Below are 18,781 nucleotides of genomic sequence, written 5' to 3'. Positions count from 1 at the left end.
CGCAAGACGGCATCCCTAGCTGCGTCCTCAGAGCATGTGCAGACCAGCTGGCTGGTGTGTTTACGGACATATTCAATCTCTCCCTATCCCAGTCTGCTGTCCCCACATGCTTCAAGATGGCCACCATTGTTCCTGTACCCAAGAAGGCAAAGGTAACTGAACTAAAAGACTATCCCCCCCCCCCCCCCCCCCCCCCCCCCCCCCCCGTAGCACTCACTTCCGGCATCATGAAGTGCTTTGAGAGACTAGTCAAGGATCATATCACCTCCACCTTACCTGTCACCCTAGACCCACTTCAATTTGCTTACCACCCCAATAGATCCACAGAATGCAATTGCCTTCACATTGCACACTATCCCATCTGGACAAGAGGAATACCTATGTAAGAATGCTATTCATTGACTATAGCTCAAAATTCAACACCATAGTACCCTCCAAGCTCATCATTAAGTTTGAGGCCCTGGGTCTCAACCCCGCCCTGTGCAATTGGGTCCTGGACTTGCTGACGGGCCGCCCCCAGGTGGTGATGGTAGGAAACAACATCTCCACTTCGCCGATCCTCAACACTGGGGCCCCACAAGGGTGCGTGCTCAGCCCCCTCCTATACTCCCTGTTCACCCATGACTGCGTGGCCATGCACGCCTCCAACTCAATCATCAAGTTTGCAGACGACACAACAGTAGTAGGCTTGATTACCAACAATGACGAGACAGCCTACAGGGAGGAGGTGAGGGCACATGGAGTGTGGTGTCAGGAAAACAACCTCTCACTCAACGTCAACAAAACAAAGGAGATGATCGTGGACTTCAGGGAACAGCAGAAGGAGCACCCCCTTATCCACATCGATGGGACAGCAGTGGAGAAGGTGGAAAGTCTTAAGTTCCTCGGCATACACATCACGGACAAACGTAAATGGTACACCCACACAAACAGTGTGGTGAAGAAGGCGTAACAGCGCCTCTTCAACCTCAGGAGGCTGAAGAAATGTGGCTTGTCACCTAAAACCCTTACAAACCTTTACAGATGCACAATTGAGAGCATCCTGTCAGGCTGTATTACCGCCTGGTACGGCAACTGCACGGCTCTCCAGACGGTGGTGCGGTCTGCACAACGCATCACTGGGGGCAAACTACCGGCCTTCAGGACACCTACAGCACCCGGTGTCACAGGAAGGCCAAAAATATCATCAAGGACAACAACCACCCGAGCCACTGCCTGTTCACCCCGCTACCATCAAGAAGGAGAGGTCAAAACAGGTGCATCAAAGCTGGGACCGAGTGACTAAAAAACAGCTCCTATCTCAAGGCCATCAGACTGTTAAACATCCATGCTGCCTGCATACAGACTTGCAATCATTGGCCACTTGAATAAATGGGTCACTAGCTCCTTTAATAATGCACCTTTAATGATGATTAAATATCTTGCATTACTCATCTCATGTGTAAATACTGTATTTTATACCATCTATTGCATCTTGCCTATGCCGCTCTGTCATTGCTCATCCATATATTTTTATGTATATACAGTTGAAGTCGGAAGTTTACATACATTTAGGTTGGAGTCATTAAAACTCGTGTTTCAACCACTCCACACATTTCTTGTTAACAAACTATAGTTTTGGCAAGTCGGTTAGGACATCTACTTTGTGCATGACACAAGTAATTTTTCCAACAACTGTTTACAGATTATTTCACTTATAATTCACTGTTTCACAATTCCAGTGGGTCAGAAGTTTACATACACTAAGTTGACTGTGCCTTTAAACAGCTTGGAAAATTCCAGAAAATTATGTCATGGCTTTAGAAGCTTCTGACAGGCTAATTTACATAATTTGAGTCAATTGGAGGTTTAGCTGTGGATGTATTTCAAGGCCTACCTTCAAACTCAGTGCCTCTTTGCTTGACATCATGGGAAAATCAAAAGAAACCAGCCAAGACATCAGAAAAACAATTGTAGACCTCCACAAGTCTGGTTCATCCTTGGGAGCAATTTCCAAACTCCTGAAGGTACCACGTTCATCTGTACAAACAATAGCATGCAAGTTTAAACACCATGCGAACACACAGCCGTCATACCGCTCAGGAAGGAGACACGTTCTGTCTCCTAGAGATGAACGTGCTTTGTTGTGAAAAGTAAAAATCAATCCCAGAACAACAGCAAAGGACCTTGTGAAGATGCTGGAGGAAATGGGTACAAAAGTATCTATATCCACAGTAAAACGAGTCATATATCAACATAACCTGAAAGGCCGCTCAGCAAGGAAGAAGCCACTGCTCCAAAACCGCCATAATAAAGCCAGACTACGGTTTGCAACTCCACATGGGAACAAAGATCATACTTTTTGGAGAAATATCCTCTGGTGTGATGAAACAAAAATAGAACTGTTTGGCCATAGTGACCATCGTTATGTTTGGAGGAGAAAGGGGGAGGCTTGCAAGCCAAAGAACACCATCCCAACCGTGAAGCACGGGGGTGGCAGCATCCTGTTGTGGGGGTGCTTGCTGCAGGTGGGACTGGTGCACTTCACAATATAGATGGCATCATGAGGATGGAAAATTATGTGGATATATTGAAGCAACATCTCAAGACATCAGTCAGGAAGTTAAAGCTTGGTCGCAAATTGGTCTTCCAAATGGATAGTGACCCAAAGCATACTTCCAAAGTTGTGGCAAAATAGCTTAAGGACAACAAAGTCAAGGTATTGGAGTTGCCATCACAAAGCCCTGGCCTCAATCCATTAGAACATTTGTGGGCAGAACTGAAAAAGCGTGTGCGAGCAAGAAGGCCTACAAATCTGACTCAGTTACACCAGCTCTGTCAGGAGGAATGGGCCAAAATTCACCCAACTTATTGTGGGAAGCTTGTGGAAGGCTACCCGAAACATATGACCCAAGCTAAATAATTTAAAGGCAATGCTACCAAATACTAATTGAGTGTATGTAAACTTCTGACCCACTGAGAATGTGATGAAAGAAATAAAAGCTGAAATAAATCATTCTCTCTACTATTATTCTGACATTTCACATTCTTAAAATAAAGTGGTGATCCTAAGTGACCTAAGACAGGGAATTGTTACTAGGATTAAATGTCAGGAATTGTGAAAAAAACGGAGTTTAAATGTATTTGGCTAAGGTGTATGTAAACTTCCGACTTCAACTGTATCCTTATTCCATTCCTTTACTTAGATTTGTGTGTATTAAGTAGTTGTTGTGGAATTGTTTTATTAGATGTTGGATATTGCTGCAACGTCGGAACTAGAAGCACAAGCATTTCGCTACACTCGCAATAACATCTTCTAGCCATGTGTATGTGACCAATACAATTTGATTTGATTTGTAGAGCTGATACCTACGTGTGTGTGTGGTGTGTGTGTGCGTGCGTGTGTGTCTGTGTGTTCGTGCATGCCTGTGTGCAGTCCCCGTCTTAGTGGTATGGCTTTGAGGAGATAAAGTGGGACTATTTCCACCACAGTCTCTCCTTTCCTCCACATCAGTATATATAGAGTGAGAGAAGGGGAATCTAGAGGGAGAGGGTGGATAATTCAAGAAGAGAGAGAAAGAGAGAACCATATGGAATAGAGAGAGAAAGAGAGGCCCATATGGAATAGAGAGAGAAAGAAAGGACCATATGGAATAGAGAGAGAAAGAGAGGACCATATGGAATAGAGAGAGAAAGAGAGGACCATATGAAATAGAGAGAGAAAGAGAGGGCCATATGGAATAGAGAGAGAAAGAGAGGACCATATGGAATAGAGAGAGAAAGAGAGAACCATATAGAATAGAGAGAGAAAGAGAGGACCATATGGAATAGAGAGAGAAAGAGAGGACCATATGGAATAGAGAGAGAAAGAGAGGATCATATGGAATAGAGAGAGAAAGAGAGGACCATATGGAATAGAGAAAGAGAGGATCATATGGAATAGAGAGAGAAAGGAAAGAGAAGGGGGAGAGTAGTGTGTATGAGCGAGGGAGGAGATAGGAGTGTGTATGAGCGAGGTGTGGAGAGGACAATGTATGAGCAAGGGAGGAGAGAGGTGTGTGTATGAGCGAGGGAGGAGAGAGGAGTGTGTATGAGCCAGGTGAGGAGAGAGGACTGTGTATGAGCAAGGGAGGAGAGAGGAGTGTGTATGAGAGAGGTGAGGGAGGAGAGAGGAGTGTGTATGGCAACACTTGTCCTGGGTGATAATGAGCTCCAGCATGGACATCCATCCGCTCAACAGAAAGACAGGAAAACAACACAACAGCAGAAATGCTCTGCTCCTCATTCTGGAGTATGGGATCAACACTGTGACACTATGTCTCTCTGAGTGTGTGTGTGTGTGTGTGTGTGTGTGTGTGTGTGTGTGTGTGTATGATTTGCGTATCCTGAAAATAATTTTGTATGAAAGTGTGCGGTCCCTGTATGCTCACTGTGTGCGTGTGTGTGTGCATGTGTGTGAGTGTGTGTGTGTGTGGTCAGTGCAGACTCACGTGATAGTGTCGATCATGTCCAGGCCCATCTCTACACAACAGTGTGCATGGTCTGCCTTGGGTTGGGTCAGACCTGACACACAGTAGTAACAGTCCCCCAGAATCTTTATACGCCGACAGTGGTTCTCCTGGAGAGAGGGGGGGAGGGGTAGAGGGAGAGGGAGGGAAAAAGAGGGGGGAGTTGGAGAGGGAGAGAAGAGCGGGGTAGAGGAGAGAGTGGGAGAGGGGGGGTCAGAGTGGTGGAAGAGGGGGAGGAGAGAGAGGGGTGGAAGAGTGGGGAGAGAGAGGAAGAGAGATAGAGAGCAATGGAGAGGTGAAGACATGGGGAGGTAGAGAAACAGAGGACAATGGAGAGGTGAAGACATGGGGAGGTAGAGAGACAGAGAGCAATGGAGAGGTGAAGAAATTGGGAGGAAGAGAAACAGAGGACAATGGAGAGGTGAAGACATGGGGAGGTAGAGAGACAGAGGACAATGGAGAAGTGAAGACATGGGGAGGTAGAGAGACAGAGAGCAATGGAGAGGTGAAGACATGGGGAGGAAGAGAGACAGAGAACAATGGAGAGGTGAAGACATGGGGAGGAAGAGAGACAGGAATGTTTATGATTGCAAACAGTGATGATCAAAAAAAGGGTCCTTCTCAGTCAAAACTTGTAACAGGGCTTCCATGATAAACCTGCAACAGGGCTTCCATGATATGTCTTCCTGTTACAGGGCTTCCATGATAAACCTGTAGCAGAGCTTCCATGATAAAACTGTAGCAGAGCTTCCATGATAAACCTTTCTCAAGCTTCAAGTTTTATTAGTCATATGTACAGTCGTTGCCAAAAGTTTTGAGAATGACACAAATATGAATTTTCACAAGTCTGCTGCCTCAGTGTCTTTAGATATTTTTGTCAGATGTTACTATGGAATACTTAGGTATAATTACAAGCATTTCATAGGTGACAAAGGCTTTTATTGACAATTACATGAAGTTGATGCAAAGAGTCAATATTTGCAGTGTTGACCCTCTGCAATCTGCCCTGGCATGCTGTCAATTTACTTCTGGGCCACATCCTGACTGATGGCAGCCCATTCTTGCATAATCAATGTTTGGAGTTTATCAGAATTTATGGGTTTTTGTTTGTCCACCCACCTCTTGAGGATTGACTACAAGTTCTCAATGGGATTAAGGTCTGGGGAGTTTCCTGGCCATGGACCCAAAATATCGATGTTTTGTTCCCCGAGCCACTTAGTTATCACTTTTGCCTTATGGTAAGGTGCTCCATCATGCTGGAAAAGGCATTGTTCGTCACCAAACTGTTCCTGGATGGTTGGGAGAAGTTGCTATCGGAGGATGTGTTGGTACCATTCTTTATTCATGGCTGTGTTCTTAGGCAAAATTGTGAGTGAGCCCACTCCCTTGGCTGAGAAGCAATCCCACACATGAATGGTCTCAGGATGCTTTACTGTTGGCATGACACAGGACTGATGGTAGCGCTCACCTTGTCTTCTCCGGTGTCGTGTCTTTGGCTATGCCGGATTAAGTGATATGACATGCTATTCTATAAAATAATTTCTCTGTAATTAATAGTAACTGATTAAGCTAATCAGGTAGATAATTAACTAGAAAGTCGGGGCACCACGAAATAATGTTTATAGAGCTTTTATCTTCCGAAAAAACTCCTAAAGACCTAGTAATCTTTTACATCAATAGCAGTCAATATTTAATCGTCACTTTGTTTAGTCTCATCTGAAAGTTGTACATTCTTAGTTATCTTCATGAACCCTGGCTAACAAGTTGAATCAGCAATACAAATTTGGTTTAATTAGTTATTTATTAAATACCTAACTAATTACACAGAATTACATCTACACAGAATGGATCATACATTGATTACAAATTATGTCATAAAGAAAACGTCCCTGGTGGACAGAGCCGACATGACGGCTGGTTACACAAAGGAAAGGGGGTTGGGTTTGAGTGAAAGAGCGGGAAGACTGAGTAACAAAGGGAGAAGCTATGCTATTGTAAATACAATATCTTATACATTCTAAATTACTGCCCATTTGAAAAAGAAGAATGCAATAAATATTTACTCTGAGCTGCGCTTGGGTAGATTGGTCGTTGATGGAAGGCCGGTTTGTCCTTTATGGATCTCTGGTCCTCTGAAGACTGTCTAGTGGTGAACTGGAGCATGGTAGAATGAATACTCTGTCCGTCCTCTCCTAGCCCACGTTTAACGGGCGGAGGGGGTAGCACTTCTTTAGTGAATAAGAGTTCAAAGTTCATACCAAGTTGCCATGCTATATGCGCATGCTATATTCTGGCTGGTATAGTCGAAATTCATCCTTCCAGCATGTAGGTTGTCACCTTCACATTGGAATTCGATGCTAATTTCGTTAGGTTCTCTAAGGTTGGCTTTGTTCTGTAGGTGGTCTTTGTCCATTCAAAGTGGTGACCTCAAGTCCACACGTCCTTGAAACAGCTTATTATCTGAGCCCTTTTAACGTAGGACTGTCGCCCTAATGTCCTCGGAACACAAAGTTACATTTTCGGCTTTATATAGGAGGGGAGAGAAGGGCGTGTTTCATAGATTATAACCAATGTCTCTTCACATGGGCGGGGCCACTGAGTGAGCAGAGCTTTAACCTTATAAAAACCCAATTCTCTCATTTGGAAGGTAAAATTACATTTAATATTTTCACAAATAGTTTCATATTTAAACATTTAAATTGCACAAGAATTCCATGTGAATCTGATAACTATAATGTGTAGACTTTCCAAGATACAGTTTATGTCATCCTATCATTAGTAATAATGTCTCAGACGTCAACTGATCTGGCATCATATTCATTAAGTACCAACGCATATTTTCAACTGGTTGGATTACCGAAATATGGTTCCTTTCCCCCCACCTTTTGATGTTCTCAGACTCTATATGTTTAACAAAGGCTTTTCAAGAGTCCTTCTGTAGAGTCAAGAGAGAGGAAAGGGAGAAAGGTATTTATGGGGGGGGGTCATAAACCTCACCCACAGGCCAACGTCATGACACTGGACAAGCTTTTTTCCGGATGCCCCAAACAATCGGAAAGGGGATACATCAGAGAAAATGACTTTACCCCAGTCCTCAGCTGTCCAATCCCTGTACCTTTTGCAGAATATCAGACTGTCCCTGATGTTTTTCCTGGAGAGAAGTGGCTTCTTTGCTGCCCTTCTTGACAACAGGCCATCCTCCAAAAGTCTTCGCCTCACTGTGCGTGCAAATGCACTCACACCTGCCTACTGCCATTCCTGAGCAACCTCTGTACTGGTGGTGCCCCGATCCCGCAGCTGAATCAACTTTAGGAGATGGTCCTGGTGCTTGCTGGACTTTCTTGGGCGCCCTGAAGCCTTCTTCACAACAATTGAACCACTCTCCTTGAAGTTCTTGATGATCCGATAAATGGTTGATTTAGGTGCAGTCTTACTGGCAGCAATATCCTTGCCTGTGAAGCCCTTTTTGTGCAAAGCAATGATGACGGCATGTGTTTCCTTGCAGGTAACCATGGTTGACAGAGGAAGAACAATGATTCCAAGCACCACCCTCCTTGAAGCTTCCAGTCTGTTATTCGAACTCAATCATCATGACAGAGTGATCTCCAGCCTTGTCCTCGTCAACACTCACACCTGGGTTAATGAGAGAATCACTGACATGATGTCAGCTAGTCCTTTTTTTGGCAAGGCTGAAATGCAGTAGAAATGTTTTTTTGTGGATTCAGTTCATTTGCATGGCAATTAATTGCAATTCATCTGATCACTCTTCATAACATTCTGGAATATATGCAAATTGCCATCATACAAACTGAGGCAGCAGACTTTGTGAAAATACATTTTTGTGTCATTCTCAAAACTTTTGGCCTCGACTGTGCAGGATACACATGGTATACACCGTCCAACGAAATGCTTACCTGCAGGTTCCTTCTCGACAAACAACAATAACAAATGATAATATATAAGAATATGAACATAAAGTGCCTCAGTGGAATATAATAAACATTTTAGCATCAGTATAATACATGAAGGCACAATTCATAGTACAAAATGTACATTTGTTTTGGGGAAGGGGGAGTTGGGAGGCAAGTGTTTAAATCGTGAAGTATTTAACATAATATTAAGTCTGGTAAGTGGTGTGTATGGGTGTGCATGTCTGTCTGTCTGTCTGTCTGACTGTTTGTCTGTCTGTCTGGGGGGGGGACATGGGGACAAAGATCGTACTTTTTGGAGAAATGTCCTCTGGTCTGATGAAACAAAAATAGAACTGTTTGGCCATAATGACCATCGTTATGTTTGGAGGATAAAGGAAGAGGCTTGCAAGCCGAAGAACACCATCCCAACCATGAAGCACGGGGTAGCAGCATCATGTTGTGGGGGTGCTTTGCTGCAGGTGGGACTGGTGCACTTCACAATATAGACGGCATCATGAGGATAGAAAATTACGTGGAGATATTGAAGCAACATCTCAAGACATCAGTCAGGAAGTTAAAGCTTGGTTGCAAATGAATCTTCCAAATGGACAATGACCCCAAGCATACTTCCAAAGTTGTGGCAAAATGGCTTAATTAAAACCTTTTCGGGCTAGTGGGCCCTATTTTCAAAGCATGCCCAAAGTAAACTGCCTGCTACTCAGGCCCAGAAGCTAGGATATGCATATAATTAGTATATTTGGATAGGAAACACTCTAAAGTTTCTAAAACTGTTAGAATTATGTCTGTGAGTATAACACAACTTATTGGGCAGGCAAAACCCCGAGGACAAACCATCCAGGAAATTTTTTTTTTGAGGTGACTGTGTTTTCAATTGGTTTTGAGGCATCTGGTTGTAGTTCCTATGGCTTCCACTAGATGTCAACAGTCTTTAGAAATTGGTTGATGTATTTCCTTTGAGAAATGAAGAAGTAGCCCATTCCTTTCTGAGTGTAGAGCCAAGTCTACTGTTTTGTTTGGTGCGCACGACCTGGCACTCGGTCCACTTTCATTTTATCCGCTATTGAACACAGTTTATCCTGTCTTAAATTTGATTGATTATTTACATTTTAAAATACCTAAAGTTGGATTAGGAAAGTTGTTTGAAATGTTTGGACCAAGTTTACAGGTAATTTATTAGCTAATTTGTAGTCATGTTAGGCGAGTTGGAACCGGTGTTTTTCTGAATCAAACGCGCCAAATAAATGGACATTGTGGGGATATAAGAACGGAATTTATCGAACAAAAAGACCATTTGTGATGTTTATGGGACATTTTGGAGTGCCAACAGAAGAAGATCTTCAAAGGTAAGGCATGAATTATATTGTTATTTCTGAGTTTTGTGTCGCGCCTGGAGGGTTGAAATATGATTGTCATGTGTTTGAATGATGGGGTGCTGTCCTCAGATAATCGCATGGTTTGCTTTCGCCGTAAAGCCTTTTTGAAATCTGACACGGTGGCTGGATTAACAAGACGTTAAACTGTAATTTGGTGTATTGCACTTGTGATTTTATGAAATAATTTATTTTGAATTTCGCACTCTGCAATTTCACCGGATGTTGTCGAAACGTTCCGTCTAGCCGTAACAAGTTTTAAGGACAACAAAGTCAAAGTATTGGAGTTGCCATCACAAAGCCCTGACCTCAATCCCATAGAAAATTTGTGGGCAGAACTGAAAAAGCATTTGCGAGCAAGGAGGCCTACAAACCTGACTCAGTTACACCAGCTCTGTCAAGAGGAATGGGTCAAAATTCACCCAACTTATTGTGGGAAGATCGTGGAAGGCTACCCAAAATATTTGACCCAAGTTAAATAATTTAAAGGCAATGCTACCAAATACTAATTGAGTGTATGTAAACTTCTGACCCACTGGGAATGTGATAAAAGAAATAAAAGCTAAAATAAATCATTCTCTGTAATATTATTCTGACATTTAACATTCGTTAAATTAAGTGGTGATCCTAACTGACCTAAGACAAGGAATTCTTACTAGGATTAAATGTCAGGAATTGTGAAAAACTGAGTTTAAATGTATTTGGCTAAGGTGTATGTAAACTTCCGACTTCTACTGTAACAATTCATAACAATAAACACAAGTCTAAAAGTAAAAGAATGAAATCGATAAATACTAAATATTAGGACGAGCAACGTCGGAGTGAGAAAAACGAGAATACAGTAGAGTACAGCATATACATATGAAATGTGTAAAACAGTATGTAAACATTATTAAAGTGACCAGTGATTCCATGTCTATGTACATAGGGCAGCACCCTCTAAGTTGCTTTGTTGAGTAACCGGGTGGCAGCCAGCTAGTGACAGTGACTAAGTTCAGGGCAGGGTACTGGGTGGAGGCTGGCTAGTGATGGCTATTTAACAGTCTGATTGCCTTAAGATAGAAGTTATTTTCAGTCTTCGGTCCCAGCTTTGATGCACCTGTTCTGACGTCGCCTTCAGGATTACAGCGGGGTGAACAGGGCGTGGCTCGGGTGGTTGATGTCCTTGATGATCTTTTGGGCCTTCCTGTGGCATCAAGTGCTGTAGGTGTCCTGGAGGGCAGGCAGTGTATCCCAGGTGATGCATTGGGCAGACCACACCACCTTCTGGAGAGCTCTGCGGTTGTGGGCGGTGCAGTTGCCGTACCAGGCTGTGATACAGACTGACAGGATGCTCTCAATGGTGCATTTGTAAAAGTTTGTGAGGGTCTTCACCACACTGTCTGTGTGGGTGGACCATTTCCGATTATCAGTGATGTGTATGAAGCATTTCACCTTCTCCACTGCGGTCCCATCGATGTGGATGGGGGCGTGCTCCCTCTGCTGTCTGCTTAAGCTGTCTCCTCTCCTGTCTCCTCATTAAAATGCAAATCAATTTATAATATTTTTGACATACGTTTTTCTGGATTTTTATATTGTTATTCTGTCTCTCACTGTTCAAATAAACCTACCATTAAAACTATACACTGATCATTTCTTTGTCAGTGGGCAAACGTACAAAATCAGCAGGGGATCAAATACTTTTTTCCCTCACTGTATGTCACCTCATTAAGCCAGACGCGGTCCCCAGGATGGAAACCAGGGGTCTCACTGCGGTGACGATCTGCCTCTCTCTTCTGACGATGGACGGCATGCTGGAGTCTCATGTGTGCGTCGCTCCACACCTACTCCGCTCACCGGAACCACTCATCTAACGCAGGAGCCGCGGTCTGGCCTGGGGTCCACGGGGCCAGGGCCACATGGAAACCCAAAACACACTGGAATGGGGTCAACCCAGTGGAGGAGTGACTTAGGGAGTTCTGGGCGTACTCTGCCCAGGGAAGGAATCGTGCCCACTCACCCTGCCGGTCCTGACAGTGAACTGTCACATATTCTTTCTCTCCGGCACTCTAGGTTGCCATGCTCTCACCACCTGAGCCAGATCGACAGGTTCCCGCGCCTCAGCAGAGTTGACCGGTCCGCTCCCCGGGATCATCATTTTGGTTGGCGTCCTGTGGCAGAAGACGTGCATCGGGGAGGGGGTACTGTCACGTGTGCTCCCTCTCCGGCCTCTAGGTCTCCAAGCTACTGTTTATTGCGTGCACCTGTCACAAGCATCAGCGCCTAATGACACTCACCTGGAGTCCATCACCTCCTTACCTGCCCTATTTGTCACTCCCTTTGGTTCCTTCCCCAGGCGTTATTGTTTCTGTTTCATGTCTGTGCGTTGTTTGTGTTTCTTGTTTTGTATTATGTTTCGTTTATTGATTAAATGATTCACTCCCTGAACTTGCTTCCCTGACTCGCAGCGCACATGTTGCAGAGTAAGACGCTCACCTCCCTCTCTGCCCTCCGCTGGATGATAAAAAATGCATTTAAACAGAGCCATGAACCCCTCATAAGAATCTAGCTCCTCCTCTCTCCCAGATGGCTGTAGCCCATTCCAATGCCTGCCCGGTCAGCAGAGAAATAACCGTGGCAACCTTAGTCCTCTTGGTGGTGGGGGCTCACAACTGGTGTGAAAAATAGAGGGAGCACTGAAGGAGGAAGCCACGGCATTTGGATGGTGTACCGTCGTATTTATCCGGATCGCATCGCTGACCTGAGCAGGTTGCTGAATGGGCCGTTGCACTGGCTCGTTGGGTAGACTAGCTCTAGAGTATCCTCTGATTCTGGACTGCAACGTCTCTCAGGGGTGTTGGAGATGCTACAGACTATGGAGAACCTCTTCCATGGCCGTCCCCAGTTGAGCCAGCTGATCATGGTTTTGACTTAGAAGGTACCTTTGTTGGTCGGCCGTCTGAGAGATTTCTGACTTTCCTATTGCTTCTATAGTTTGAGTTGTAATTCTGCAATAACGGAGCTGTGAGTCGGGAAGCAGGTGCAAGTGAAACGTTAAATAAAACAACAAAACCAGTAACAAATCAATACCATAAGGCTACACACCGGTAAACAAGAACAATAACAACTGGTGAAAAAATATAAGGGAGTGACATATAAAGGGGAGGAAATAATGAAGGGAACGAAGTCCAGGTGTGCGCAATGATAAATCCCAAGACCGGTGGTTAGTATCCTCTCCACGAACCCAAAGGCTCTTTTAAGGGGCACCTAATAAATGCAAATAAGTGTGTGTGTGTTGGGAGGGGGCTGTCAAAACTATAAACAAAATAATGGTCAAAATATCTGCTCCGGGAGGAAAACCCGCAATGTTCTGATACACAAGCGGTAACTTTAATCATTGCACTATGATGCCTGTTCTTAACACATTGACCTCAACAAACTGTTTAAATGTCTGGAAGTGTTCCTTCACTAAGTAGTGATTGCACGTTTATTTATTTTGTTTGGTTAAAATACACTATATGTACAAAAGTATGTGGACACCCCTTGAAATTAGTGTGTTCGTCTATTTCAGCCACACCCGTTGCCGACAAGTGTATAAAATTGAGCACACAGCCATCTCAATAAACAAACATTGTCAGCAAAATGGCCTTATTGAAGAGCTCAGTTACTTTTAGCGTGGCACCATTATAGGATTCCACCTTTCCAACAAGTCACTTCCTCAAATGTCTGCCCTGCTAGAGCTGCCCTGGTAAACTGTAAGTGATGCTATTGTGAAGTGGAAACATCTAGGATCAACACCGGCTCAGCTGCGATGTGGTAGGCCACACAAGCTCACAGAACGCGACCGCTGAGTGCTGAAGTGCGTATCACGTAAAAAGGGGTCTTAGGGGCCAAACCGAATTGGGAGCTTCAAGAAATGGGTTTCCATTGCCGAGCAGCCGCACACAAGCCTAAGATCACCATGCAGAAAGCCAAGCATCGGCTGGAGTGGTGTAAAGATTGCCACCTTTGGACTGTGGAAACGCATTCTCTGGAGTGATGAGTCACTCTTCACCATCTGGCAGTCCAACAGACAGATGTTTTTTGGCAGATGCCAGGAGAATGCTACCTGCCCCAATGCATAGTGCCAACTGTAAAGTTTGCTGGAGGAGGAGTAATGGTCTGGGGTTGTTTTCATGGTTTGGGCTAGGCCCCCTTAGTTCCAGTGAAGAGAAATCTTAACGCCAGCATACAATGACATTCTATCTAGACGATTCTGTGCTTCCAACTTTGTGGCAACAGTTTGGGGAAGACCATACAGAATTGGTTTGTTGAGATCAGTGTGGAAGAACTTGACTGGCCTGCACACCTTTGGGCTGAATTGGAATGCCGACTGTGAGCCAGGCCTAATTATCCAACATCAGTACCAAACCGCTCTAATGCTCTTGTGGCTGAATGGAAGCAAGTCCCCACAGTAATGTTCCAACATCTAGTGGAAAGCCTTCCCAGAAGAGTGGCGCCTGTTAAAGCAGCAAAGGGGAGACCAACTCCATATTAATGCCCATGATTTTGGAATGAGATGTTCAACGAGCAGGTGTCCACATACTTTGGACATGTAGTGTACAATAGTCTAAAACAGTTAATTTGTTGAAAACAGACTCATTTAATCAAGTAGTTAACAAGGATTTCATGTTATTTTAAGTGCACGCTGCTGCAGGCTGGCTGCAACCTGATCTCATAGCATTTCGTATTATTCTGAACCTAAATCCGTAACACTCCATTTAGTGTGATATGTTCAGTTTCGAATGGTATGTCTTACTTTGTGGATTACAGTGATCCATTTCGCAAGATATGTTATGAATTCGTATAATATGTTACGAATTTTCAATTTGTACAATATGTTATGAATTTGCAATACGTATGATATGTTACGAATTACAATTTCTTGTCGCTAACGTTAGCTAGGTGTCTAACGCTAATGTTAGCTACGTGGCTAACCTTGGCTAGGCTAGGGGTTAGGGTTAAGGTTAGGTTAAAGGGTTGATGTTAGGGTTAAGGGAAGGGATAGCTAACATGCTAAGTAGGTGCAAAGTAGCAAAAAAGTGGTAAGTAGTTGCAAAGTTGGTAATTAGCTAAAATGCTAGTTGTCCATGAGGAGTTTCGAACTTTTGGGTTGCTAGATATTCGTGTTATATGCCCATTTTTCCACCCTGACTAACCACTCTCGTTTTTGCCTTAGAGGAGAAGTTTCCTATTTCTGAAGAAAATCTACATTTTTCTGTAAATTACACTTTTGTTTGTAATTTGGCTTGTCTTTGAGAAACTTATCGCGATTCACCTCCTTATTGCTCAATGTGCAGTATCAGGACAAGCAAAAGACAGGAATGAGCTCCAAAAACACCCAAATAGGTCCTTTTAGAAATGGAGACGCTCTCAGTATAGTGATGTAGGTCTTTAGATGTTGTACACATGAAATTGTGGCGTTGCTAACTTTATCCGCAATGTTATAATCCATTTTATGCGACTTCCATGTATTATAGGGACACGCTCGGGCTGCACAGCTCCGTGGGGGAAACAGCATGAATCGACCGAAATGGATTATAAAGTTGCAGATACATTTCGGAATTTCATGTGTAAAACATCTAAAGTCATACCTCACTATACTGAGAGCGTGTCCGTTTCTAAAAGGACATATTTGGGTGTTTTTGGAGCTCGTTCACGTCTTTTTGTTCATGTCAGGATTTACATTTACTATGTTAAGTCTAGTCTATGAGACCAGTCTGGCACACAGCAAGTCGGGTAAGCAAGTAATGATTCTGATGTTATTGTTTTAACCTGGTTCAGTATGTGGAGCCCCCTGACTACGTTTTACTTGTGGATGGCGATTTCAGGCTTTCTGTGAACTCACTGAAAAGTAAATTGACACTGTGTTAATCAATCAGCATACATTTGGATTATAAATGACAAGACGACAGAAGATGGAGTTTATGCCGGAGCTGGAATTTATTCGACAGGGGTTTGAAACAGCAATGCTGACAGTATGGTAAGCATGCACAATGGAGGTTCTGATTACATGTGCGTTTCTGGTTGAACCATTTACTATATGTGGTTCAACATCAGTGGAGGCTCCTCAGAGGACGAAGAGGAGGACCATCCACCTCAGTGAATTTCATAAAAATAAAAATAGTGAAACATTAAAAAAGTTATAATTTTTAGATAAAACTATACTAAATATATATTCACATGTCCCTAAATAATTTATTAAAACACACTGTTTTGCAATGAAGGTCTACAGTTGCCTCAGCAGCACTATGTAGGTTAGCACCATGGTGTAGCAGGAGGACAGCTAGCTTCTGTCCGCCTGTGTACATTGACTTCAATACAAAACCTAGGAGGCTAATGGTTCTCACCCCCTTCTATAGACATACACAGTAATTATGACAACTTACGGAGGAACATATCAGAGCTCTTGCAGCATGAACTGACATGTTGTCCACCCAATCAAAGGATCAGAGAATGAATCTAGTACTAAAAGCATAAGCTACAGCTACCTAGCACTACAGTGCATAAAATATGGTGAGTAGTTTGTATTTGTATTTATTGAGGATCCCCATTACCTGCTGCCAAGGCAGGGTTCCAGACACACTTATGCACTTAAATCACACCTAAAGCAAAAGAACAGTACATCATATAGCATTATTACACCACTACAAATCTACAATACAAAATGTATAATACCGCTATACAACAATATTACAATGATCAGTACATGTGTGTAAAGTGTGTACGCTAGCGTGTGTGTGCTTATGCGTGTGTCTGTTCCTGTGTGTGTATCTCTTCACAGTCCCTGCTGTTCCATAAGGTGTATGTTTATCTGTTTTTTAAATCTGATGCTACTGCTTGCATCAGTTACCTGATGTGGAATAGAGTTCCATGTAGTCATGGCTCTATATAGTACTTTGTGCCTCCAATAGTCTGTTCTTGACTTGGGGACTGTGAAGAGACCTCTGGTGGCATGTCTTGTGGGGTATGCATGGGCATGGGTGTCTGAGCTGTGTGCTAGTAGTTTAAACAGACACCTTGGTGTATTCAGCAGTTGACTCAAAGAAAGAGAAAGACAATAGTTGAACACTTTTTAATTAATGAATTTATTACAAAATTAAGGAGAAGCAAGAGAGAGAGAGCATGCTAGCTATATTTCGTGGGTAAATATTTTTTATTTATTTTCACTTTCACTTAGTTAGCATATGCCAAGAGAATCCCAATAACAAGGGAACCTGAGGAGACTTAATCAGTGTCATGACGTTGGCCTGTGGGTAAGGTTTATAACCCCCCCATAAATACATTTCTCCCTTCCCCTCTCTCTCTGACCCTACTGAAGGACTTTTGAATAGCCTTTGTTAAATATAGAGAGTCTGGGAACATCAAACAAGTGGGGGGAAAGGAACCATATTTCGGTAATAGAACCAGTTGGAAATATACCAGGTACTTAATGAGTATGGATGTCAGTTCGGTTGTCATCTGAGACATTATGACTGATGACAGGACGACATAAACTGTACCTGGGAAAGTCTACACATTCTAGTTATCAGATTCACATGGAATTGTTGTGCAATTTAAATGTTTGATATTGAAACTGTTTGTTAGGAGATTAAATGTAATTTTAGCTTCCAAATGAGAGAATTGGGTTTTCATAAGGAAAGAGCCCTGACTAATCAGTGGCCCACCCCTGCGAAGAGACAGGGGTTATAAACAATGAAACACACCCTTCTCACCTCGCCACTATATAAGCCAGTGACAAAATGTAACCAGCCTGTTCCGGGTACGTGAGGTCTGCAGCCTCTGCGTTAATAATAGGACTCACATATCAAGTACAGAACTAAGCCAACCTCAGCGTGAGCTTTGGTTGCGAATGGTATGAACTTTGAACTCTCATTCACTACAGAAGTGATACTTCCTAGCCGTTGAGTTAGCAGCGGCAGCTGTAGACATGGGCTAGGAAAGGACGGACAATGTGTCCAGTCTAACACACAACGAAGACACTACAACGTATCCATTTTACCACCAGTGACATTCTTCCAAGGCCAGGAAGATCTCTGTTGGCCAACACGGCCAGCATCTACAACCATAATACCGAAGCGCAGCTCAGAGTAAATATTTATTGCATGTTCCTTTTCCAAATGGGCGGTAATTTAGAATGCATACGATACTGTATTTACGATGGCATAGCTGCTTTCTTCGTTCCTCAGTCTTCCCGCTCTTTCATTCAAGCCCAACCCCCTTTCTTTGTGTAACAAGCCGCCATGCCAGTTTAGCCCACTAGGGCACATTCTCCTATCATTTCCTTGTAACCATATCTGTTTGTTATGCATTTCAGTGAATTATTTAGTTAGTAAATAAATGATTTTAAGACAATTGATGTATGGATGACCCATAGTGAAGACTGGGTTCGTGCAGATAACCAACAATTTACGACGTTTGGAATGAGATTGACGTGAGGTAAACTAACACATCATTAAAGGAGACTAATCGATCAGATATTATAATATCTAAAAGTTATATTTGGAAAATTCTAACTTTGTAATCTGAATATTTTCCTTGGTGCCCCGACCTTCTAGTTAATTACAGTTACACGATTAATCAGTTTAATCGCGTAATAATAATAACAGAGAGTTATTTGATAAACATGTCTTCCGTTATAATGATGCCAAAGACACGACATATTGGAGCGCCCATGCAAGGAATCTAAGATATAATTGGACTTTGCTGTGGAATTCTATATATCAATTGTGCAAACAGAAATGTACAAACAGACTGCTATCTATACAAATTGGTTGTGTGTGTATTCCCATTGGAACAAGCTATTTTGAGAGCCTCCGGTCGTATGTCGAGAGCAATGAGGGATAAATTCCAGATTTAGTCCGTTAGGCCAAACGGTACTATTTCTGTCGGTCAATATTAACTTCTAGAACAAGGGCATAGAGCCAGTAAAGTTAGAAATTAGTAGATATCTGTTCGGTGACCGAGCCGAACT

At 43.1% G+C, this 18,781-nt stretch overlaps 1 protein-coding gene across 2 annotated transcripts in view; it reads right to left on the bottom strand.

The window, feature by feature from the left end:
* The window catches only part of LOC115158652 (adenylate cyclase type 1-like), a 114,988-nt gene that overhangs the window by 52,261 nt on the left and 43,946 nt on the right, over positions 1-18,781 (bottom strand). For both annotated transcript variants that reach the window (XM_029707839.1, XM_029707840.1), the window contains exon 5: positions 4,470-4,597. In XM_029707839.1, coding sequence (XP_029563699.1) covers positions 4,470-4,597 — 128 coding nt within the window. The remainder of the gene's footprint in view (positions 1-4,469; positions 4,598-18,781) is intronic.

This window comes from Salmo trutta, chromosome 22 (genome assembly GCF_901001165.1).
Source record: "Salmo trutta chromosome 22, fSalTru1.1, whole genome shotgun sequence".
Lineage (NCBI taxonomy): Eukaryota > Metazoa > Chordata > Actinopteri > Salmoniformes > Salmonidae > Salmo > Salmo trutta.
The sequence above is the reverse complement of the archived record's forward strand: the minus strand, read 5'-3'. Positions and strand labels throughout refer to the sequence as shown.